This window comes from Cupressus sempervirens, chromosome 1, assembly GCF_028749045.1.
Source record: "Cupressus sempervirens isolate cs-2001-9-10 chromosome 1, ASM2874904v1, whole genome shotgun sequence".
NCBI lineage: Eukaryota > Viridiplantae > Streptophyta > Pinopsida > Cupressales > Cupressaceae > Cupressus > Cupressus sempervirens.
The window spans coordinates 858121947-858148755 of NC_143118.1; the positions used below are offsets into that span (position 1 = coordinate 858121947).

Consider the following 26809-nt stretch of genomic DNA (forward strand, 5'->3'; position numbering starts at 1 on the left):
TGTTCTTTGGGGGAGTTGCTAGTGGTGTAGACTGTTCTCCAACAAACAATATCTGGGCGTTCCTTGTTTTTAGGTTATAAGGGCAGTCCTTGATAGCATGACCCCCTATCTGGCAAATCTCGCAAAACATCTTTCTCAGACATGCTCTTTTGGTATGACCCTCTTTTTAGTAGTCTGTACACCATAGTTCTTTACCTTCCTTCCTCTCATCCTTAGTTCCGGTTACTTCCTTCATTAGCTGTTTGAGGTCCTTCCTTAAGGCTTGGATTGTTTTTGACTCTTCCTCACTTTCCTCAGAACTCTCACTAGAGCTTCCATGCCATCTCCTCTTCGAGGTTTTAGTTTTGCTTTCAATGTCCATGGCACGCGTACAAGCATCTCCAAAAGTGGATGGTGGAACTATCTTCATTTTTTTCCTAAGGACGGGGTGAGTCCTTCAATAAACCATCTTTTCTTTAACTCGTCCACAGGCTTATTGTCCAATTTGCTGATGAGTTCCTTCAACCGTTTGGTATAAGCCTTCACTGATTCCTTGTTATCTTGCCTGGTGTTATAGATTTCTGTGACAATTTCATCATCATCTCATAACAATTTAAATTCCTCATCAAATGCTCCACGCAGGTTATCCTAAGTGTTCTTCTTACCAGCATCCAAGTCTGCATACCAATCTATGGCGATCCCTCTTAATGTGGCAGGAAATGCCTTCAACCATTCGTTACTGTCATTCTGCCCGTTGGCTTGCCATATAGTTATATAGGTTTTGCAATGGCGAGCAGGGTCCTCTGATTCGTCCCCCGTAAATTTAGGCAATTTTTGTTTATCAACTGCCATTTTCTTTCCTTGTTGCCTCCTTCCCAATGGAACCCCTCCTCCCGAGGGAACACCACCACCCGGTGGAACCCCACTTCTAGATGAGACACCACTTCCTAATGGAACCCTACTGCTCGCTGGAACACCCCCTCCAGATGGAACACCACTTCCTGATGGAACTCCACTTCCCGATGGAAGTTTACCTCCCGATGGAACACCACTTCCTGATGGGCTAGACTCCTGACTTCTTTTCTCCGCTTGAGGGAGTTCTTGCTGTTTAGGGGTTTTTGGTTTCCGACACCTAAACTGCCTTTCCAGTGTGTCCGAAATAACCAAATTGGCCAGTTCCTCAATAGTAGGTTCAATCCACCCTTCCTGAATTTGATGGGAATCCCCTTGTGTTCTCCAATTACGACGTCTCTCTTCTTGCTGTTGGAGATGTAAGGTTCTTAGGGCGACTTCCTCCTCAGTTTCGTCCTTTGGTGCTGTCCTCCGGTATATATTTGGAACTAGGGGCATGAAGTAGTTCAGTACCTATCTCCCTATCTTGGCTTATTGGGTTCCTCTCCTTTAGGATTTCGTACCCTCTCCATAAATTGTTGAAGCACTTGTTGCCTTCTTCTTTTCCTCAAAATTTGTGCTCTTTCGTCCCCAATATGTATGAGGTTCCTTGCCAAAAGCCGAGGAATCTGTCCTAGGAGATCATGCACCGCCGATGGCACGGAGAGTTTGTCGCGTATCATGCTCTCAGGAATCGTCCTCTCACGGGCTTCCTTTTGCACGTACTGCTCGACCGCAACTTCCCACGCTGTCACCAGGTTGTGTGTCAATTGATCCTCCCTAGTTATTTCGCCCTCCTCTCCGTCGCTATTAGTAATTTGGATGCAAGGTGTAAATGGTCTTCCTATTAGTCCATCCTGTTAGCACAATATCTCCAAATCCGATGTAATGTCCCCTTTCTAGCATTCATAGCATGATGTGTCGTTAGCCTATTTCCCCATGGTCCCAGAGGCTAACCAAGACATCAAAGGGACTTAGAGGCCATTTGACCTAGACAGTTTTAGTTGCAGGTGTCTTTGAGGGGTTTTGAGGTAGTTTTGGGCATACTTACTATTTATAGTAAGTCATTTTGGATATGATTGGACATCCTATGCCAGCAACATGTCGATGGTAAATGTTTAAAATCAACAAAAAGATTCATTTATGATTTATTTTGCATTAATAAAGTCACTTTATAAAGTTAAATTCAGATATTTAACTTTGTTAATGCTTAGACTATAAGTGGTGGGAAATATTTAAATAAAAGAGTCCCTTTTATTTTATAATACATTGGAGACATAAGTTACATAAGGGAGTTATGTTTTATCCCACATTGACAAGACGAAGGCATGGGTTTTGTGAGAACAAAATAAAAGAGGTGGAAGAGCTTCCCTTGGGGTATGCTTTGGTTGATTGAAGAAATCACTTGTTTAGTTTGGAGAGAATCTTCCTGGGGCTTTGAGGACGAAATCCCTCTCAGCTATCAATCTCCATGCTGTTGCAATATACAGTCTGGGGGTTTATTTGGTGCTTGCAAATCAAAAACTAATTTGCAAAGTGAATGGTGAACAGTGACAGCGCTACAGTGTCGAGCTACAGTGCCGAGCTACAGTGACAGCGCTACAGCACCGAGCTACAATGACACAACTACAGTAATTGCTATCTTGTTGGAAATCAGATTGTGAGGTTCAGCAGCAGGGTACAGTGCAGTTTCTGGACCAGTTTGGAGAGCAGTTCAGGTGTCTCTTCATCAGCATTCATCAACAATGATTTGCATCAGTTTCCAGGTTCCAATTTAATGTGTTCAGTCTTAGGAATAGCAATAAGAGTCTGTTTTTACTGATAAAAAAAAATAGTACAGACTGTAACAATCCAGCATATGTGTTAAAATCAGTCATTGTTATTCATTGAAATCATATATATATATTTGGAATGTCATAGTAAATGTGAAGTGCATTGATGAGGTCTTGACATTTCAATAGTTTCATTGTTCATGTATTGGAGTTGTAACATCTGAATGTTGTAATTGGCAACCCTCCTGAAATACATCATTGTTTGGTACTGTTCTTACATCACTACATTTTGGCACTGTTATTACATTAGTTTACTGTGGGTTTGTTGCACAACAAATTCTTGAGTACGGTATTAAACCTTAACAGTACAAATCAGTTGCTTGCCAAGTGTTTGACGGGATTCCCATAGTACGTATTCAGTTTCATTCTACAGCACTACAGGTCAGATTGCATGCCAAGTGTTTGACAAAATTCCGTAATTTAGCATTGGTAGTTAGTAGTAGTTTTTAGTAGGGATCATTACATCCGAACTTAGGCAATGACGCCAAAAATGTAGAGTGGAATTACCAACTAGATCTCAAAATACAAAACTATGTTAAGCATATAGGACAGTTCAATTTATACACAAGAAGTAAAACCTTGTAGATACTATTCTTACCATAATAATGATAGGCAAGGAAATGATCTTTCTTTATTGATACCAAAAATCACACCGGTACATTACCAATGTTCGAAATATTTATAGACAGTCGGTCAGTTGGAAACCAACGGACGCATTTCCTCATCAGCTAACTACCCAACCCGACTAGATTAACAAGTACTAAACATAACAAGTATTTTATTCCAACTACAGTGGAGTTTTTAAGGAAACTTTGGCCAACGAATGATTATAAATGAAAGCTCATTTAATTGGAAAAAGCACGCTAGGATAATTTATTTGCTTTTGTTGCCTTTGTGGCTTCTTCTGAGATTCTGATTTTCAAATCCCTTGCTGAGGTATAAGGGTTTGATTATGAGTTGTGTGTTGATTCCACAGCTGAGGTATTGTGGATCAAGCTCTAAGTACTTTACCAATTCTCCTTACTATGTTCATTGTATCTAAGCAGAGATTCAATCTGTGGTATGATTTGAAGGAAGATTATTTGCTATTGTTTGTATTGGATCTGCTGTGAGAATTTTTCAGAGAGTTCTGAGAATTGCATTGAGGGTTGGCTTGCAAATTGCTGCTGTGTGTAGAATTTTGCGTATCTCCTACTGATCATTCCTATAGATTGGCATTTGTGAGATTTGTCTGAATTGTGGAGAGAGTTTGAAGAATTTCCCATTTCACTATGTTGCAGCAAACTGGAATTCTAATCTGGTCTGAAGGTTGATGTCTAGCTTCTAGAGGTAGCAATTCACATTTCAATATCAACTACAGCTTCATCCAAGGTTTGGGGATTGCGTTTATGAGTTGGATGGTTTACAAATAATCTGAAAATCATTTCCAGACCTGCCATTAGCTGTATAAGGAGTCTGCAATTTAATCTGAAAGCATGCATTTGAATCTAAGGTCCCATCGTTGATAAGTTTGGGTACAAAATCCTCCATATCAAAATGCAAATTATTATTGCTGGAGCACTGTTGTTTATGGACAGAATCGTGGCAAGCAAATAGGTCATGTAGGGGCAGTAAATTCAGTTTTCCAGCTTGCCTGAGTCTTGGATCAGCTTGGTTGAATGTGATTGGTCATACAACGCTGGGAATTTGGACCTAAATCAGGCATCAAATACTGGAGCTGTTGATATTTGCAATCTGGAGTGAATAACAGGTTCTTTTAGTAGGCATTTGTATTTTGGGAATCAGCTATCATAACTATTGTTTATGTTTCAATAAAATCTGGATATTAACGTAGATAGTTTGCTACAGTTAACTGTTATTGTAATTTAATTTAATACAGAATTTCAAAAAGGGTATATATCTCAAAAATTACCAAAGCTGAGCAAAGTAAATAAAAAACATAATTTATACATCCTTTAGCACTTTATAGTCAAGGGTAAGATAGGGTTTTTACATCGGGAGTGAAAGATCTTCCCTGCTTGGCTCTTGCGGTTTCGGTGGGAATCAATTGTCACTTTATTCCGTCCATTGTACTTCTTTGCTTCGGATCTAGCAAATTCAGAACACCATTTTAGTCTGGAATATATCTATATCTATCTGTGATTGTCTCAATCTACTTTGTGTCTTTTGCATTATTCCCTTGAAGTGTTCAATCCATTTTGGAGGACTTAGTTTGAGTGAATTTGAAGAACTGCAAAGCACTGCATCCCTTCGTCAAGAACGGCCTCTTATCTCCTTGTCGAACGCTCAACTCCATTGCCATATGGTCTCATTAACTCAGCCCTCATACTACCGTACGGACACACACCGTACAACATCCCATTAGTACCGTATGACCTCTTCTAGAGCTACCATATGGTCACTTGTCTTGTTACTGCACAGCCACTTCTAATCCAACCGTACGACCTATTGCTTGCTACCGCATGGCTCTCAATTGCACTCCAGCACTATCGCACGACCTTCCTTGTGTGCATTGTCTGCCAAATTACTGCCGTACGACCTTTCCCATTCTGCACCTGATGAATACTTGATAGCCATTTCACAGTTGGAAGTGTTGGAAGGGAAACAAAACATTACATTAGCCCCATAGGCTAACACAATATCATCCAATATCCAGTATTTCTCTTATCAGAAAATATATTGATTTTTCCAAAATAATATATTCAAATGAGTGATAAAATTCATTTATATCCATAGTCAAAATAATAATATAAATACCATTCTAACAAATCAAATATCCATGATAACCATTAAACTAATAAAACATATTCTACATTACCTTAGGTGGGGCCTGCGCTATTGTAAGTGGTACTATTGGCGCACTGATTTATTTCCCCCATGATTGAGATGGAAACAATGTCGGGCTTCAAAGTCTTGGGCGCTGACCTGTCTTCCATCCTCCTTGATAATTTTCCTTGCATTATGGTCTCACATGGATGCTACGTTTCACTCTCAGGTCTATCTCATAGTATGGAAACTCCCTTCCCTTAATCTGTGGAAGAACAAGTCAATGCTCGTGTACTCATTATGTAGTTGGATAACATTGGCAATTATGTCCTTATTTGCCTAATCGGTGTTATGTACCCAAATTTTAATGTAATAATTTAATTTAATTTATTAATTAATTAGTCCCAGAATTTAAATAATATAATAAGAGGACCTTTAATTAGTTACTTTAATTAATTATTATGGGGCCCAAATTAATAATTTTTGTATTTGTGGTTCCAATTGATTTAGTATATCTTGGACCCATTTTTATTTTAATTGTTTTCGTAGGTGTTGCGAACGGCTATCTTTGTAAACTCTCAGGAGTTCCTCTGAAGGTTATTTAAGTACAACATGTAGGTAGTATTTGGCATGAGATTTTGATTATTTTTATTGTATGCGAGTTCTTGTTGGAGTTCTGTATTAATCACCATTTTGGAAGTGAGAGATCTTCCCTACTTGGCTCTCCGGTTCAATGGGATTCAATTGTAATGTTCTCATTATAAAATAAATCATTAATCAAACTATTGTTAATGGGCCGATTGATTTAATATATCTTGGACCCATTTTTGTTTTGTTTCCGTAGTTTGTGTCGTCATTGGCTATCTTTGTACACCCTCGAAAAGTTTTCCCCGATAGGTATTTAAGCACAGCTTGTAGGTAGTCATTAGGTATGCAATTTGGATTATTTCTTTGTACTGCGAATTCCCGTTGGGATTCTCTGTTGTTCACCATTTTGGAAATGAAAGATGTTGCCTATTTGGTTTGTCCAGTTCCAGTGGGATTCTACCCTCACCCTATTCCGTTGCCTGTAATACTTTGCTCGGATCTGGCAAATTGAGCATCATCTTTCAGCATATAATTATTGAAAGGATATTCATGTTCAAATCTTCTTCTTGTTTGGTTTTTGTATGATAAAATTCGGGCTTATAGTTTAGGGTGTATAACTATCTTCCATCCACACTTCATCAATGAGTGGCAACCTTCATTGTAACTTTGTACTGCAACTCTACCATTGTACAACCTCCTAGTCCCCCATACTGGATCCCTTGCTCATTGTACTGCATTCTTTGTTCACTACACTACCTAGATAACCTTTCGTATGACACCCATAGCCTACTGTACGGCCTACATAACCTTCCGTACAACCTCTATAGTCTATCGTACAACCAGCATAAGTATACCATACAACCCCTTTCCTGTGTTACGGTATGACACATCTTCTACTCTCCACTCTATCGTACGGCCTCCCCATTGACCGTATGTTGGCAAAGTGACATCCATACGCCATCTCAACTCAGCCGTACTAGCTTCCAGATCACCATACGTATTCCATTTGATTGCCAAATTGTCTGGAGAAAAGATTGTTTGTGAATTGTATACGGGAGCAAATCATTACATCAACCCTCATTGTATTTTGTCTATGTTACTTGGCTCAGATTTGGCAAATCGGAGCATCATCATTATTGGTAACTATAATATCGGCTTGGTTCCAAATTGATGTTATGTGCGTACTCAATCTTTATTGTGCATCTCATTTGGCAGGCCGAAGGTAATTATAAATCTCTGCCTTCATTCATTAGACTTAACCGTACACATTCCTTCATATTCTGCTCACTCTCCTTCCACCGAATGCTACCCATAGTCTTTGTTCCACTGTACACCACTCCCCATTGCCTACCACACAACCCTTCTGCATTCCATACGGTTGCCTCCTACACTTTATAACCTTCTTCCCAACCATATGACTTTGCATCTTGCATTGTACGGTAAGCTCTTCACCCCCCTTCATGTATGGAAAACTCAGACCCCATTGCACAGTCAACTTCCCCTTCACCGTACAGTCTCCTTGCACCATACGGCTAGATAGGCTTAACTCACCATATGACCAACCCTGATTTACCATATGGTCAACCCAAGCATCATCGTATGACCAACACATCACATTCTGTATGGACAACATTTGATCGCATTGTGCGATTTCGAGAACTATCGGGTTTGGGGGTACTAAGTTAGGAATGAAACATTACAGTGGTATTAAAGCAATTGCCTTCGGGTTGAGATCCCCTTCGGATCAAGTTCTTCTTCGTGAAGAGACACCTTTGGACTTGTTGGCCTGATTTTTCACATTAATTTTTTTCTGAAACATTCTAGTGATAATCCAGTTCCCTTTCAAAATTAGGGTTTTGTTTTTAAATCATTGTTGACCTAGAAATCCCTAATTTTAGGTTGTTATTCCAATGTTAAACCTTGCCCTAGAAAAACCCTTGAGTTAGGTTTACATGTTATGCATTTTAAAGAAATGCATGGGGAAAAGAAATTTGAACACCCCCTTTTATTTTCCCTAGTACCTTTTGAATTTGTTTGTGTTGCCTAACCTTCACCCTAAATTTCCATTTGAAATTATAACCCAAGCTTTTTGTTTTAATATTATGCGGGTTACGTCTTACATTTGAAAATCAGCTAAGTTACGTTGGTTGCCATTTTGTCGCCAATGGAAGTTGCAAGGTTTGTATCCTTGGCGACATAGCGACAAGGTGACACTTGTCAGCGAGACCCAGTAAGAAGCATAAGGTTTCGGAAGCAAGTTCTGTACTGTAGATCAGATGATAAATCAGCGAGCCTTGCTTTGTCACGAAAGAAAGTTGCCTGCTCTTTATTCATAGTGACATAGCAAGAGCTCAACACATGGTCATGTGGTGGGACCAGCCCTTGCAGAATGTGGCGTAGGTTCCAAGTCATCAAAGGGTTTCCAAATGTCACATTTCCATTTGCCACGAGGGATACACTTTACAGAGATAATATGTTGGTCCGCATCGTCAGAGCTTTTCAAGATCGTTGACGGTCGCTTTGTCACTAAAGGAAGTTACATGGCCTTTATCCTTGGTGACATAGTGACATGAAGACACCTGTCCACCGGGCCCATCTTAGTTATGATGTAGCTGTTGTGTTTCCTACCATCCTACTGTCAAATGCAGATTAATCAATGGATGTCGCTTTGTCGCCAATGAGAGTTGCAAGGTCTTTACTCTTGGCGACATAGCGAGAGATTGATACGTAGCATGGTGGCCCACTTTCTAAGGAGTTTTGCAATATCATCCTGGATCGTTTGATGTATAAGAGATCAAAGGTTCTTGTTATGTCGCTATGGGAAACTGCTTGATTTTTATCTATAACGACATAGGAAGAAATCGACATGTGTCCGGTTACATAAATGAATATTGCATGAGTTTCCAACGAGGTGAAAAAGGGTACATATGGCGATTTTCAATTGGATTGACCGCCGAGTTGGAAGGTTGAAGCTGAGTTAGAGTGCGTTTTATTTCTTAATCGTTGGATTTTTGTAAATCGATGACCCATTTTCAAACTCAAAGGGGAATGCCACTGTTTTTCTCTGCAACCCATTTATGGGAATTAAAATCTTTTCGTGTGAGCTAATACAAGGAATGTAGTGAAGACGGTTGAGAAATTCATTCTGCAAATAGATTTTTGAATTCCTAGAGCCTAGACTAGTTGAAGAACCTAGTATTTCGCCTCCTTGAGCCGTGATTTTTTTTGTATCAACAACACATTGCAGCATTCATAGAAGAAGCAAAAAGGCCGAGTAAGTATCTCTGTTTGCGTATAATTAAAGAATTTTGGTATTCTCTTCATTGTTGTTTCAACATGCCACCAAAGAAGGGTTTTTCTGGGAAGGTTGAATATGCTAGTAGAAATATTCTGGATGATTTCTTAGAGCAATCAAGTGAATCTATTAATGAATCTGCCCAAATAAAGAAATTAGTTCCCGTAAACCCTAGGCTCCGAGTTGCAGATGGCTTGTTTGACAAGGGTGATTGGATTCGAGATGCCGTGATTCTTAAAATAGGGTTATAATTATTTAAAAAGTGGTTTTTAGAGAGGAAATTGTTTGCCCCCCACGGAAATATCTGGAATTTTGACCTAGGCAAGTTAGTAGTTCCCGGAGTCCTCATGGATTTAGACTTACTGCCAAGCCATCCATTGCACTGCTAAAAATAGCAACTGCCCATAATAGACTTACTAAAAATAGTAAGTAATCAATTGAGACCCCCAAAACACCCTGTCAACTCACGAGGGTTGCTATGATGAGCTAACTCAATCAACTATGCAAACTAGCCAAAAACAGGGACATTACAGTCCTCCCTCTTCGAAATTGCTTGTCCTCAAGCAATCCGGTATGAAACAAAAACCTCAACTGGGATTCCACAAGAAGCAAGTGATGTCCCTATCCTCACTAAACCAATTGACTGCCAATGCCATCATCAAGACCCATAACATAACCTGCAACATGGCACCGAATATCTGTGTTCATAATGTAAAAGTTGGAACATCACTAACTAGTGAATTCATGGGAGATCTCAAGACACTCTCTTTCATTATGCCTACCCAATCATCTTGCAAACAATCCAACTTAGGCTCAGGCCAACTCTGTACCTGGTGCAAATCTTGAACATGTGAGTCAAATACCAAACTATAAATACTCATCACAGTATAAACTCTATCATCAGTATGATCATCGTCATCGACATGCTCATGCTGTTGTGATGACTCATCCTCAATCATATCAGTGTAAACCCACATACTACGATTCGCCGTTCCCTTTGGCCTTAATGCACAAGTATGACCCATAGAGAAAGGCCCCTTGCACCAAAAGCAAAGCTGACACCTCCTCAAATCCTCTCTAGAAGTGTCATCAGATCTCCGCACTAACTTGCCCTTGTTCTCAACAATTGGTGGGGACTCCTCATCATCAAGCGGAAGAGGAGAAGATTTCAAAGCAACCTTACTTCAAGAAGAGGACTCCAAGTCACACGCCTTCCTCATCACTAACTATAGAGAAGATGGGTCCAATGACTTCACCCATCTACAGAGTGGCTCAGTCAATCCCTCCATGAATAACACCACTTGTCTGCACTCCGAAATATCATAAACCATGACAGAAAGCCTCTGGAATTCATTGATGTAGCTCTCTAATCCACCAGATTGCTGCAGCTGAGCCGACTCATGAAGGTACACCTCCAGATCCTTCCTATGAAATCTCTGGGTTAGGCGATCCATGAACTCCTAGTAGGAAGTGATTTGATCATGTTGCAAAGAAACCAACCCATGGTACCACCAGTCATGTGTAGCTCCATCTAGATGCAACACTCCAAATCTGATAATGTCCACTTCAGACATAGGATGCAAAGCCAAATATGTATCCAGCTTATGAAGCCAAGCTCGAGCTCTAACTCTCCCAGTATTGTCAAAATGCTCCAATTTCATCTTATTGATAACTTGTTGTAACTCATTTTGTCGAGGTTGTTGTCTCTCAGGTCCCGACCTTGCTTTGGAATGCTCTCGTTTTCTGAGTCAAGAACCTATCAAAATTGAAATGATCTTTAATTGACTGTCGTAAAGCATACCACTCTGTAAAATGTGCTAGCACGTCATTAGCAAAAGGAGCTTCCTCAGGCTCAATATTGACCGCATCCATCTCAGGTCTCAGAAATGTGGCTATCTGCAGCCTATCATGAGTGCTAGTATGAATGTCAGCTCAGTCAGCTAATCCGCCATGATCTTGAACTCGAAATCAGTCTGCATCTCTGTACCTAACACCATCTCGGGTTCTATCCTTGACTCGAGATCTATGAGAACCAACAGAGACATCTCGAACTCTCACTATTCCGATCTCAAGGAAGTGCTATTTGTTGCAGAGTATTAGACAACTGTTGTAGTACCTCTGTCATCTGTTGTTGCCCGACTGCAATATTCCTAAATACCTGCAGGGCATCTCTATCGACCTCACCATCTATGGGTTGTAGTCCAGTGCCACCAGAACCACCTAGACTACCATCCGAACCAAGGTGAGCCTTAGGTTCTCCTTCTCTCGGAGGAGAATTACGTCCTCTTCGGGTATTGTGCATACCCAATACAAACCTCCTATCATCAGCCATGATAGAAAATCAAATCAAATACTGACTGCACTTCAAACCAAGCAGTGACCAAACTGAGCCCAATTCCTGCAGGCTGGCAGGAAATCGCTCTGATGCCACTATAAAACCCCTATCTGATCTCTTTTGCGATACTGAAGTGTAAACTCAATTCCCTTTTTGTTTATTCTATATTGTTTTCTAATTTCAATGATTTTGGAATTTGGATATGAAATTGCTTAGGAGAAAAATTACATTGAATAGAATTCTCATCAAAATATGCAATGATTTATATTATTGTTTGCACAAGCCAAGAAAGTACAATATTAGATGAACCTGGTTTTAGGAAACAACAACAGATGTTTGAGGATGAGATCATGTCTAGAGCCAAATGACCAACTAGAATTCAATACTATGCCGCAGGCAGTCAACAATGCTTAACAATGTCACCACGTGTGCTAAAGACCCTCCAATGGTGACACAAATAGTTTAGTTGTAGTTCCGACTCCCCTACAATAATTCCGCACCCCAATTGATCTCCGAAATAACTATATGCATCCTCTGAAATCCTCACGCAGCCAGTAGTAATGTTTGTCGGTTTATGATAATTGTTGTCCAACTCCTCCAAACAGTAAATGCAGATCAGAGACTATGCTGAAAGCAATAATTGTTGCTGGATGCCGCCTTAAGATAAAGCTCCGCCTTTCTCTATTTCCAAAAAACTCGTCTCCGAGCTTGCAGACTTCAAAATGAAGGTGATTTGATTTCACTTCCCAATATCAGTCAAGTGCCATTTAAACAATCTCCAAGACACAACATGAACAATAGGAGATATGCAATGCTATTCCACAATGCAATTCTCCGAAAACTTCTTAGAATCCCACAGTCGGATAATCAATAAGAAAAGATTATCCGTTGTAATAATCAAGACTCTTCTCCTTAGCTACAGGAATACAGTAGGAGAGTGTTGGCCAATTGTATACTTCAGCACAATTGCCAAGAACTTCTCAGACGAGACCCTTATACTTCAACAAGGGCTTATAATTTTAGAACTCTGGAAAAGCCAAAAGGCACAAAGCAAATAAATAATCAAACTTGTTTTTTTCCTGATGAAAAGAGGTCTCATTTATAAGCTTTTTGTTGGCAAAGGTTTCCATAAAATTCCACTTCAGAAAATGTGAAAGTTTCCCAAAAGAACTCAACAAGAAACTTCATAACTTGCTTTTTAGAAATATCTCCTTAAGTCATTATTATAATAATATAAACATTATTATAATAATGCAACTCAATGAATAAATAAATAAGAGCTCATGTAATTATTAACCTGATCAACCATAGGTGACGACCAACTGCCAAGCCATCCACTGCACTACTAAAAATAGCAACTGCCCATAATAGAGTTACTAGAAATAGCAAGTAATCAACTGAGACAACACCTTGTAAACTCACGAGGGTCGCTATGATGAGCTAACTCAATCAACTGCACAAATTGGCCAAAAACGAGGATATTACATTTCCCATCTTGCACAGTAGCTCATCAATTTATCATTACAAAGGGTGGTTGGTTGTTTTTGTATAAGATTTTAGACACATACAAATGGCTGTCTCCCATCCTGCTTTAATGATAATGATGGATTTTTTGATATATTTAGACAGAGGGCCAGGACTACTGCTCATAAGCATCAATTCTATTTCCCTTAGGATGTAATAAGAAATGAATTCTGTCTCCAGGAACAAGAGATTAAAAAAGAAAAGTGGAGAGTCTATTCTAGGGTCTTAGAATTCATTAATTGTTTTGAGAAAGATTATAGCCCTTTGAAAGATGCAAAGACATCGGCGAATAGATTGAACAAATCAATGATCACCTTTTCAGAGTTCATGGAGACAATGAATGAAAAGAAGACTCTTCTCATCAATTCTTATCCTGATAAAGCAAGGGAAGTAATGAAAAAGGTCTTTTACTCTTGCGGTAGGGTCAGGACAATTGGTCATTCAGAGGAAGTCTGGCTATAACATAATCAGAAACAAAGAATATGCAGCTAATAAGGGAAAGCAAATAGTTGGATCAACTAGTGCTACTTTAGAAGAAAGGCCTGAAGAGCCAAGGCCCAAGAGGCAAAAGATAGAAGAGAAGCAAGTGTCACAAATAGAAGACTACACACCTTCTCAATATCCCTTGCATATAGGAGAGGAACAACTCACTAAGGAGCAAATTGAACAATTGGGATCCCATGGGGGAGTGTTTATTATTGTTGCAGAATGGGAGAAAGAAAATCCTTAGGAACCTCCCATACCTAGCCTTGAGTTAACTGTTGTTGACTATATAGGAAAGGAATTAGACCCTGTGGTAGAACAAGCTAGTCATGAATTTCTTTCAAATGACAATTTTGTCAAATCAAGAGCTTTCTACCAATTTTCCTGGAGAACTAATATTGAAAAATTTGAAGAAAGATGTAATAAGAGGAAGGCTGAGCACCTAGAAATGGAGGATGTAGCTATACAAGATCAAATAAATGATGAAATGATGCAAGAATTCAGAAGTTTGACTCCTGAAGAAGGAAGAAGATGATTAAATCCTCTGGAGTTTTGTTGTTGCCAAACTAGGATATTGCAAATGCCATGGCTTTTAATATTGTCACTGAGAAACTAAGTGCTGAGGAGAAGGTGAGAAAAGGACTTAGAGGTGCTAAGTTCAGTGAAGATCATGCTGCTTTAGTGATCTAGTCTTTAAAAAGAGGATCAAGAGCAAATTTTTCTCACCTTGATGATACTGGATTGATTGGAAACTTGATTGTTAAGAGGGTGAAAGATACCCCAAATGATGAAGCCGCAGAGTTCAATGTTGAAACAACTAACCTCATATTAGCTACTGCTAGGAAGGAGAAAAGGAAAAAATTGGAATTACAAGAAAAATATGACAGGTTCTAGATGCTTACAATAAAGAAGTACACAAGATGATTGAGCTTGAAAATAAGATAGTGGCATACAAAGGACAATCTAGCAAACCTAGGATTACTTATCCTTGTCCCTCAATTGAACCCTTCAAGTCAACTCCCTTTGTAGAAATACTAGATACCCCACAGAGACCCCAATTCTATACACCCGAGGAGTTTGAGGAAGAAAAGAACAAATTATGGGTGTTACATGTGGAATTGGATGTCCAATATGAGGATAAAATAAGAAATACAATTATGTATCTGGTAGACAAGATTGGCTGGTCTACATTTTATGAACAATTGACAAAGTTAATGAATATATGGAATGAGCTGAAAAATAATAAGGCCACTTTGAAGCCAATTGTGAAAAAATGGAATAATAGGGACAAGGATGGTATTATTTTATGTTTCTCAATTATTAGTCTATCTTGTGAACAAATAGAAAAAAACTTTTGACATGACTAATGACCTCTCTAATATTGATGATAAAAGAATTGCATTGTAGAGGAGAATTATAAATTATTTCTCAGAGTATCTTGATAAAGACTCTGAGTTTTTCCCTCATGCGCTCAAGACTATAGATAAATTGAAAGACGAGGAAGAGTGGGCCAAAGAATTGGATGATTTGATATGCATTAGATTCAATAAGGTCATAAATGAAAAGGGCCATGCATGGTTGGCCAAAACAACTGAGGAGGTTGTTATAGTTCAAATATTCTTTGATTCTTTAAAAAGTTTGTTGAAATAAATAAACTAGGAGGAGATGCTCTAAAGAAGCACCAGGAAATATTGAATTTTAATTGGCCAGATGACACACTTTTCAACAAGTTGATGGCAGATCTTGTACAATCAAATCAGTTGGCATCCGAAGAAATTGATGAAGATGAGGTGGACCAAGATGAACTATAAATAATTGATGCATCAGTTAAAGCAGAAGAAGAAAAAGATAAACAATCAACTGCAGTAGCAAATATAGAAGTTCAAACTGACGACTTGGCAGCAAAAGAATCCAGTGTAACTATTGGCTTGTCAGTTTAGGATAATTTGGAGGGAGATCCATGAGTTATATCGAGTTTCCAAATATTAGAACCAAGACACCTAATATGCAGATCAAGCTATCCCATAGTTGAAAAAGCAATGACAACAAGGAGCTGCAACAGAATTGGCCGCACAAAAGGAATATTTGTGATGTAAATATTAAGTTGCACAACATTTTGTCTTTTATGACTGTAACCTTTTGTTTTGTAATATCTTTCTTTCTTAAGGACAGCTGTCATTCTTCTTTTAGCCCGAAGCTTGTTGCATCTCATGCTATATTAATGAGATCCCAAGGCTAGAGAAAAGGTCCGAACTCTTATGTAATTTTTAGTATTTTGCTAGGCTTACATTTGGTCCAATTTTCTTGATGTTCATTTTGTGATGTATTTTTCTTTGCAAATGTGAGAATACATTAACGTTGAAGGATCATGTTGTCTTGTCGAGAATTTTTTTGAGTTTTACATCAATGTTGTGTTATTTTCAAATGAAAATTAATACAAAGGAGATTTACACCCATATCTATTTTCTCTGAATCTTGTCTCTATTGTTATTAGTTGGTTATCTTGAGGTTATATGAGCAAAGCGTATTCAATTTAATGCAACTAGGATAAGTTGTATGTTGGTTTACTATTGCTTTTAATTCAATGAATTAAGTAAATGCTTCAGCGAGGTGATAGGATTTCCATTTAGTAAGAAGGATATTTATAAGAATGAGGTTTAGGGTAAACTGTTGATAATATTGATTGTAATGCAATTGATTAGGTCAAAATAGCTGAGTAGACTCTGAATGCCAATGGACGAGGCACTGATCATTTATTCAGTTTCCATATGAAGAGATCATAGATTTGCATCAAGCAAAGTTTCAAAAATCAAATCAATTTAACTTTAATGTATGAAGAATTTAATTGCTGGTCAGCACTTGTTTGCATTTAATCTCTGTGTGTTGTAGTAAGCTATTGTAACTCAAAATTATTAGTAAACCTGAGAAGAATTTTGACCAAATATTTGCTATAGGGATAAGTTTTGTGAAAGAATATTAGTGAGTGAATGAAGTGTGGAGATAATGTCAAGTTGTGAGGCCTTTTTTCACTCAGGTACACTCGCCTTGGTTATGTAGAACCTAAAGAGTAGAAAATCCTTGAGATTTTGTTTTAGTTGGATCTAGATTTGAAGATTTCTTAGTTGAACATAGGAATTAGCTAACTCATGCTAAGCTGTTCTTTATAATCCTGTAATCAAGTATTTTGTTACTTGGTAGTTTTGAAACACCAACAGGACCGAGTCCCCTTTCGGATCAATTGGATCAAGATTCCCTTCAGATTGAGGTCCCCTTCGGATTGAGATGCCCTCGGACAGAGATTCCCTTTAGGTCAAGATTGCCTCTGAACAGAGATCCCCTTTGGGACAAGATTTCCTTCGGGCCGAGATCACTTTCAGGCTGAGTTTGCCTTCGAGATATTATAGTGGTATCAAAGCTGGTGATCTTGCCAGCCTATTGGGATGATTGAGAGATTTTGGTATTTGGATCACACTATGGTGTCGAACAACAATGGAGAGTGGTGGTTGAAGGCACTACAAAAGATTGGCAAAGAGCTCAACGAGGGTGTTGATTTTCCATTAGATATATTGGAAGTATGTTTGTGCAAGGTGAACGAATTACCTTCAAGATTTATATAGAGAATCCTCTCGCCAATTAAGGATGCCTTAAGTCAACCCAAGCTTTTGAGACACCATGACAAGGGAAAAAGGTTGGCAATTGCAGCATGTCTCAGTGAGGTCTTGAGAATTCCATCTCCTAAAGCACCGTATGATGATAACACCATGATAGAGATATTACATTTGATGGTTGACAGCGTGCAGAGTCATGATGATTTCAATAGTGATCGTTTTGGTAGGAGATCTACAATATTGGAGAATTGTGTAAATGTCAAAGTAAGTAACCTCCTCTTAGATTGTGAATTGCAAAATTTGGTCCATGATATGTTTCATCACTTCTTGGTCACCATCAAGGAAGATCATGATACAAAGATTTGAATTGCTATGGAGAGTCTTATGATTTCGTGCATTGAAGAGATGGATGAAATATCCCAACCCATCACATCTATGTTATGAGCTGTTCGTAATCTAGAATGTATCCCCTCTGTAGCAGCATATGGATTAGTCAACAATGTTTTCAAGCATTGTGAAGAAAAACTAATATCTCATTTGCACAATTGGGAGAAAATGGATGACAATGATAAGGGTGATGTATTATGTGAGGAGAATGAAGGCATGATTATTGGGCTTCTCTAGGAGGATTTGCTAAATCTTTCTACTACAACATGGGGAGAACAGCTAAAAAATGAAGATGTTACTTGCATGGATCTTGTGAAGACATGGATGGATCAAGTTGTGTCCATCATCGAAATTGTTGTCGAGGTTGTGCTCGTCGCCAAAGCACTATCTATCATGGAGGTTCTATGAGTTGCTGAGGTTGTGTCCATCATAGAAGTTGTGTTTGTTATTAAGGTTAATCTTTCATCAAGGCTGTGTTTGTCCTTGAGGTTGTGTTCGTCAGTGAGGTTGTGTTTGTTCCTAAGGTTGTGTCTGTCACGAAAGCTATGTCCATCGTTGTGGTCATGTTCATTGCCAAGGTTGTATGTCTGTCATTGTGGTTGTATCTGTCACCATAGTCATGTTTGTTGTCGTCACCATCACCATGTCTGTCACCATAGTTGTGTCTGTTTTTGTCACTGTCACCGTCATTGTGCCCGTTGTCATGCTTGTCATCATTATTGTGTCTTTTGTCGTCTCCTCCGTTGTGTCTATTGTTGAGTCCATCGTCATGTCCGTCATTGTCGTTGTGTCTGTCATCCTCGTTGTGTCCGTCACTGACGCCGAGTTTGTGTCCGTTGTCGAGTTCGTGTTCATTGTCATAGTTGTGACCATGGTTGTTGTGGCTGTCCCCGTCATCATTGTGTGTCCGTCATTGTAGCTACGTTTGTCGCCATTGAGATGTTGCTCTCTATTGAGGCTCTATCCATCATTGAGGCTTCACCTGGGGTTCTGTGTGCCATCGAGGTTTTATTTGCAGCTAAAATTTTGTTTTCCGCTGATGTATTGTCCATCGAGGTTGTCTTTGCAAAGGCTCCCTTCGTTGAGGTACACATGTTCGGGGTTCCCTTTGCTGAGTTACTCTCTGTTGAGGTTCCCTTCACTAAAGTACTCTTTGCTGAGGCTCCCATCGTCATGGCAGCCTTTGCTAAGGCTCCTATCACCGAGGTACTCACGGCCGAGGCCCCCTTTGTCAACATTCTCACCATCGAGGCTCTCTTCATCCATGTTTCGTCTGTCAGGAATATAATAGTGGTCGTTGTGATTGTGTCAGTGGCTAAGTTTGTGCCAGCATTGGTGTCGGTGTATTCATTTGTTGCAATAATCCATAATAATTATTCTTTATTTAAAACATTCTCACATTTATGTAAGCATTTACTTTTGTTCTTAATTCATAATTTGCATGTTTAAAGTTTTCTGTAATCCTTGCCATTTGGGAAACTTTCATTGCATTCGTATTGAAATTGATTTGTTGTAATTATCTTGGACTTAAGTGATTTGTTTAGGATTAGGTATACTTGCGTTGGCCTTGTAGAGCTAGAAGTGTAGAAGATTTGCATCAAATTGATCGGTCTTGTCAAGTTGGCCATAACTGGTTAGATATCCCAGCATCGAGTTGGCAAGACTCGTAGGATTCCAATTTGCGGTTTTGGGAACCAACACCCTCTATAATGTTGCCATTGATTTCATTGGTAACTCTATCATCAGGAACTAGGGCATGTGACTTCTGCCCTATATCACATATTTGTGCCTTTGACGGTGTTTTTATTGCCATGCCGCTGGTGTATTTGGTAGCACCCTGGTTCCATCACTTCCAAGATTTTGGGAGGAAACTTTGTCTTGACATTAAAGCAATTCCCTTGAAATCTTCCGGGGTTTACTTGTGGATGATTATTATTTCTAAATCCTTGTTTAGAGCGAGTTTTACAGAACCCTTCTCAAGGTTCTACAAAGGTTTATATTTGTTGTTGCTCGACAGGAATTGTAATTTCCCCTTTCTAGGATGACAAACATTTGTTCATAGATTGGCCTACTACTGGAGTTCCCATAGGCCAATAGAGTGTGTAGGGGACTCATATAGGGCATATAGACCCAGACATGAGCTTTTCAAGCTGCTTTGGGCAGTCAGCAATAGGTTCCTAAAATTTGGGAGGGATCCCTAATTTTTAGGAACTGAGTGGGAGTTGTCTAGGAGGCTTCTAGAGACCCCTAGGGACATTTCAGAGACATTGGACATGTCTCCTAATTTTTAGGAAGAACTCCCACTTCACTGACACACACTCTGAAGATGTACACAGTAGAGGAGATTCATTAGTACTCAGTTTCAGAGTGACAGATTCATCTCCTACATTTTAGGAGGCAGTTCCTTGACTGTAGGAGGATATTCCTACCTTTTAGGAGGTTGTGATATTTTATAGAGTTGAGGTTCTATGATATCACCCCCTGGTCTCAATTTCAGGGGATTTAGTTGTGTTCCCTATTTTTTAAGAGTATCCCTAGATTTGAGGGTGAGACTGCCAGTTGGCCCAAGTTGTCTGACATTAGTCATAGGCAGGTGACAAACTCAATTTCATGTTTTGGAGGTGTTTGGGTTGTTCTTTGGGTACTTGGGAAATATTTTAATATATTTAAATATTCTCCTAAGTTAGCATTTTAATAATTTAAATAAGGCTAAGTGTTTAGCCATTTTGGAGTAATAAGGCATTTTTTGGCTCCATCTGGATCGATTTGCCTATGTGTGATAGCTCGTTGGAAAGAGCTGTCTCTACTATTTAGTTATCACTTATCAGGACCTATTTGATGCTTGGAGCTATTTGTCATTAATAAAGTAATGATTTCTTTCTATTTGGACGACTTTATTGGGGAAAATAATGTTATATTATAAAGTTCAAAAGAATTCCACTTTAGGGTTCTTTTAGGGTTTGAATTGCCTTGGAGAGGGGGTATAAGGAGAAGGCAACCTAAAGGTGAGTATCTTTTATCATTTTGTCAGCCTATTTTGGACGCCATTGCTTTGGAAGAACATTCCTCACGTAGGATGCAAACCGTAGTGCTGAGAGCACACTTTTTGGGACGTAGCCCTCAACAAGATCATATCGAAGCTTCTTATGCATATAGTTTGATCAAGGTAGAGGATTGATTTTTAGTATTGTAGTCACACTTTGCAAGTAGTGGATTTTTAGGGAAGGTGGCCACTTTGGTTCAGCTTGGCGTTTCCTTGCAGCAGCTTGTGTGAGGAATTCTGGGTAATTATTTGCAGCAGACTGGAGTTGTTTTATTGTAGCAGCCTGGGCTTTATCATTTGAATTTGTTTGGCTGTAGCTGGTTCCCATCTTCAGTTGGCATCAACTTTGTTTGAAGTACGTTTGTATTGGGACTATTTTGAAATAAATCAGACTCTGCTGGTATGGTTTAGAATTATTTCCAGATTAGTATGTATTGCTGCATATGATTTCTACCACTTCTATTTTATCAGTTACTGTTATTTATTCATTTTAATACCTATATTCTGAAGAATATAGAAAGAAACAACATTCTTCTACAACTTCTGTCTAGCTCTATAAGATCACAAAAATCTACAGGAAAATATAATTTATTTAATAAAAATTATAGCAGCAGCAGAGCAAATATCGGTTTGGGATATTTCAGGAATTGCCATTCCTAGGAAGAGCTCGAGACCTTTGGTATCTGCTTTGTGTTATGAACCAAATCTTTGGCCTCTGCCCTCTTAGCACTCCTAGGTGTATCATTTTCCAATCCCTGATCAACATGAGCTTGAAGAGCGGTAGCCCAACTCCTTTGAAAGAAAGAAAAAGTGACCCTAGTTTTCTCCCATGGCTGTCCACGTGCATATTTGGTTTTATAGAAAAAAACTGCTGTTTTCACAATTTTGCATTTAACTGTAGCAGATCCAGTTTTTACATATTAGCGGGACAGACATATTGCATCCAAGAGGTTTGGTTTTTATGAGAAGTTTGAGGCAGATTATATTGCAGTTAGGCTTGTAGTTGCAGGTCATGTTGACTTTAGGAAAAACTTGCAATTAAGGGAGGAGCAGTGAAGGGTTTCATTTCTGTTTTCAAAAGCTTTTGGACTCTATATTTTGAGCCACCACCAATTTTGAAGTTCATATCTTCCTAAAAGGTGGACACCTCATCACATCTAAGTGTATACTGGCTGCAAAGAGGTAAAACTGGTGTTCAATCAGAATCTACAACATGCTAGAACAAATTGGGTGTCATATCATCAAATAAGAATCATATCAACAGTGGTAGGATTGATTCCATCAGCATTTCCTTGCATGATTTGACCCTTTGGAGGTCAGATTTTCTTCTGGTCAACTTGTCTATATAATGTACACATTCTCATCAATGTTGTTAATAAATTGTATGTGTAAATATTTGGTCGTATTATGTCAAATGGAACATCTATATAAAATCCTTTCAGTTGATTACTATATGAACATTGTCCAAAAACTTGAATAAACACCAAATAAATAGAATTTTTTAGCATTGTTATTTGGTCAAACATTTTAGGAATTTGAAACAAATAGCTTGTTATGTTACATATTATGATTACATTCAAAGTTGGTCGGTAATAAATACATGTCTTTATACCCATCTCACAACAGAGCAAACCACTGGTATAATGAATAAGTCACTTGGTAAAACCATAGTTGAAAAGCTCTGACATGGCAAAAACTCAGCAAGGCCCAAAAAAAATTCCTTGGGAAAAATTCAAAGAAATTCTGCAAAACACTTAACTTAAAAAATTGCTTAAATTTAATTAATTTTTTTTTTGGAAATTCAACATGGAGATCCATCTAATGAGTTTGTTAATGAGTAAACAAAAGAAACAAACTGAGTCTTAATTTATTTAAACGTAAATTGGGTACAAAATGACATCGTGATGTGGAATGTTGATAGCTGATAGCTTGCCAGTGGGGACCAAAATTAAAATAGAAGATCATCTTTGTAAAACTATAAGTAAATACAACTTAAAAGAAATTTGCACCTTCCTCTTTTAGCCTCTAGTAAAAACTAGGGGAGAGGTAGAGAGCTTAATTCTAGGAGTCAGCTGTGGCTGTGCTTCCTATCTTGACATAACTAGCTGTGTCTTGACCTTCATCCGAGAAAAAATGTTGTTTAGTTTAGTTCATTAGACTCTAAATCAATTTAGAGTACTTCTGAAATGCCATTATTGAGTTTCTATAAACCTAGGTTCAACAAAAAGGTGGTAAACAATGTTCCACTTCTCGTTGGGGACAGCGGGATAAGGGGATCTCAGGTATGGAGGGACTTAGTAAAGTGGGTATCTAAACATCAACTTGATTCGATGCGATTTCCCCATTAACATGCTTCAAATTCATTTCAATTGTGCTTCAAATCGAAATGCTTTCAAATGACCTTCAATAGCTTGGGAGGTTATTTTGTCTCTCAAGCAGCAATGAAAAATTCAAAAAAATTCAAATGAAGCTTCATTTTGACATTATACTTTTTCATAGACCTGTGGTCAAGATTTTGACTTGGATTTACGAAGTATTTGGAAAATGTCTGTGAGTTTTATTAAACTTCTTTGAATGTTTATTTGCTGATAAGAAACAAGGCAAGTTTTCTCTTGAGTATTTTAAATATGGGTTGTTGTACTATGTTTGTCGAACTGAGATATACGATTGGAATTATTTTTAGTTTAATCAATAATGGTCTATTGGGTTATTGTAGAATTGAACCAGTAATAGTATATACAATTCTTAACTGTTATTTCTATTAGCATTGTAGAGGCATAGGTTTTTTGCTTGATTATGTCTGTGCTATCATTGATACATTTTTTTTTCTTATGTAGAGCTTTATTTGTAGGAATTAGTTTATTCTTAGGTTTATTTAACAAATTCCTTTGAAATGTAATAAAAAACATCTTAAGAATATAGTGATTTATGATCTCATATACATTTATGATCTTTCTTTAATAATTGTTTAATACAAAGAAATCTAGTTGGAAGGAACTTATTCTTCCACATTGTAAAATTTATCAGATATCTTTTTTTAACAATTTTTTTAGTTGTATATGATTGTTTTTGCTTTCCGTAGGTCACTATCTTATTATTCCTTTTCTTTTATGTTTTCACAGGATTTGTTTTATCGTGTTTTGAATGAAGAAGAGTTGAGGCAGGCTCATGACTATAATTTTGACCACCCAGGTAAGAAGTGAATATTATGTTGACGTGTTCATTAATTCTAAGAGAAATTTTCTATGGCAAATTCTATTTCCTTCTTCTCAAGATGCCTAGCACAAGGCTTTTTGTTTGAATGTATTTCCATGATATCTGCATTATTCATATTGATACACATATTGGAATAATTTTGGGTGGCTAAAAAAGATTATATGCTGAAAATCATACTTTTTCTCTTTAGAACTAAAATATATGCAAAATATCTTGATGATATTTAGGATCATTACTCTAAAAAATGTCGTTATATGATAGTCTACCTTCCTTGTTACTCAATTCAGAAACATTTGTTAGTTGCACTTTCCAGTATTTATTGTTTTCCTTACTAGTATTTTGTGTTCAAAATACAAATCTCAAGTGAAGCTTATTGACATTTTTTGAACTGCATACCTTGGTTTCTCCTCATCACTTGCCTTTTCAGAGAAATCAATAGGAATTTGACTTTACTGTTGTAAATTGCATCTCTTAGCAATTTTACACTTAGTTTGGAACCACTTTGGTGCTTGCACCTAATGCATACGTAATTTGTGTCTGATTGTTCCTAGTTTTGGCACTGTTTTTTGTTGACTTTGTGCATTTCCATATTCATCACCTTCTTCTTAGCCAAAACTACTAGGATTAGGGTGTCTAATTCTCTTTTATTGGATTAGGGTGCCTAATACCTGTATCCAAGCAATTTGGCCCCAAATTTTGAATTATAAATGCCAATTTTGTAAGTAGTGACAAATTTCCCTCCAATGTTGCCTTCTCTGAAAATAAAACTCTAATAAGGTTTGAGTATCATATAAATACAACTCCCTCTCTCATTTCAAACTCCTATCTTCTAATTTACTATGAGCACAAGAATCTCAATTGAGATTTGCAATCAAGGAGCTCAAAATTCAAAATCTAAATCATTGTTTTAGCCACGGTTGAAATTATCACTCAAAAATTGCCAATATCGTGAGTCACTTCTGCAAACAATTTTATCGCTCAATAACTCGACACCGAGATTTTAAAAATAGTGCTGAGAATTTTCAGCAAAAATCGCAAGATCATGTGATATTCTGTGATTAAAATCAGTGTTAAAATTATATTGCCCTAGATGTGCGGGGAAAAAACCTCTTGACGCAATGAAAAATGGTTTGTTTTGAACACGATCTGTTCTCTTTCGTGAATGTTTGCAATGGAGATGCCCTTTCTCTATCTTCATTTTCATTTCTCTGTTATTTTGGTTTCTCCATATCTTTCATTGTCATTTCTTTGTTGTTCTTTTAACATCTTGGGCCCTCTTTGGGTAGTGTGTGATATCTCACGATAAATCAAGTCTTATTATTGTTAATAGAATTAAGTGAAGTTCTGAGGTCATAATATTATTAGAGCTACACAAAGTTCAACAATAATATCATAATAAAAGTTTATAATTAAAATTTGCATTAATTTTAAAATTATTCGTGTAATTATTTTATGAATTGTTACCATGTGAATTAAAGCATCATTAATAATGTTATAGTTTATATTAAAGTTTTTATTAATTTCGAAATAATTTATTCTTTATCTTATTGGTAGTTATTGTGTGAATAAATTTTTTTCTCTCTTTTCTATATTTCATATATTAATTACAAATTTTATGTCTTCAAATATTAACTATTTTGTAATATCCCCAATTTGGGAAATTAGAAAGACAATTAAAATAAATTTTAATTAAAGATTGGAATTTATATATTGAGTCATAAGAAATTAGTGCTTAAGTGATATTGATTACTACATACAACAACAACAATAATAGCAAGAAGTATAAGGATATCGATTTTGAGAATGCATTGTCAAAAGAGATATCGGGATTCAGATTACCGTCTTCATCATGGTAGAAATCCACATCCTTTTGTCTATAATCAGCTGTGATATTGCAACCCTTAGCAATAAAGGTAAATGAAGCAGCATGGTTCTATCCAATATCATTATCCAAGAACAATAACATGATGTGAATAATGGGTAATAAGAAATCCTGTATTACGAATATAGAATGCTATAGGAACAGAGGAATAAACTCAAAAGAGACAATTAATGGTAGTGGTTTTTATTTGTCATTCTCAGTCCTAAAAGTCAGCAAATTCATCAATGTTCGTTATTGGTCCCAAAAGACTGATCATATGATGAATTACGAATCTCATAGAATATTTCATAATGATAAACTTCTATTATGGAGGTATATAGATGGTCTTGAAGAATTAAGGATAAACTTCTATTATGGAGGTATATAGATGCTTCCTTATATTATAACTTACATAAATTTACTAGTTATAAGGAGAGCTATGATCGTGATAAATCAAAAGGTTATGAAATTTCAATGTTAAGATAACAGTGTCGCAAATGGTTGATCCGAATTAGGTACCATTAGGTTAGGGAGATGTTTAGAGATCATTTCCTTAAGACCCCTAGCCAATCTAGTGACACCAATTTGTGACTAGTCTTCCTTACCCGTATTGTAAAGACCTTGTTCTCATTTTCATACCTCATCCCTTTTTCCCAATCATACTCCACCCACTCCCTTGTTGTAGGTTCTCGAGTTGGTCCTGTTACTCAGATTTTGCACGTGTAAAATTTAAGTATGAAGACAAGGAAAATACATGAATGCCATTCATTTCACAAAAGAATGTCCTTGTAATATTCATTTCTCAAATATACAACTGATATGTACAATCCTCAGTTTTACAAAGTATGGAATGAATATAAAAACGCTGGAAATGAAAATCTCACACAAGCCGTGAGTTTAACTACTGTCTTTCATACATATTGAGAATAAGAAAGTACAACACAGGAAGATAGAGTTAGAGGTAACTAGTCATTGCCTTTTCAGTGTTTGACTGGTTATGT

General features: G+C 37.5%; 1 protein-coding gene across 1 annotated transcript in view; it reads left to right on the forward strand.

Annotated features, from left to right (window-relative positions):
* LOC149580544 (uridine kinase-like protein 4) overlaps positions 1-26809 on the forward strand; it is a 390089-nt gene that overhangs the window by 103237 nt on the left and 260043 nt on the right. Inside the window, exon 5 of the mRNA XM_089791783.1 lies at positions 23854-23923. Within this exon, the coding sequence (XP_089647909.1) occupies positions 23854-23923 (70 nt within the window). The remainder of the gene's footprint in view (positions 1-23853; positions 23924-26809) is intronic.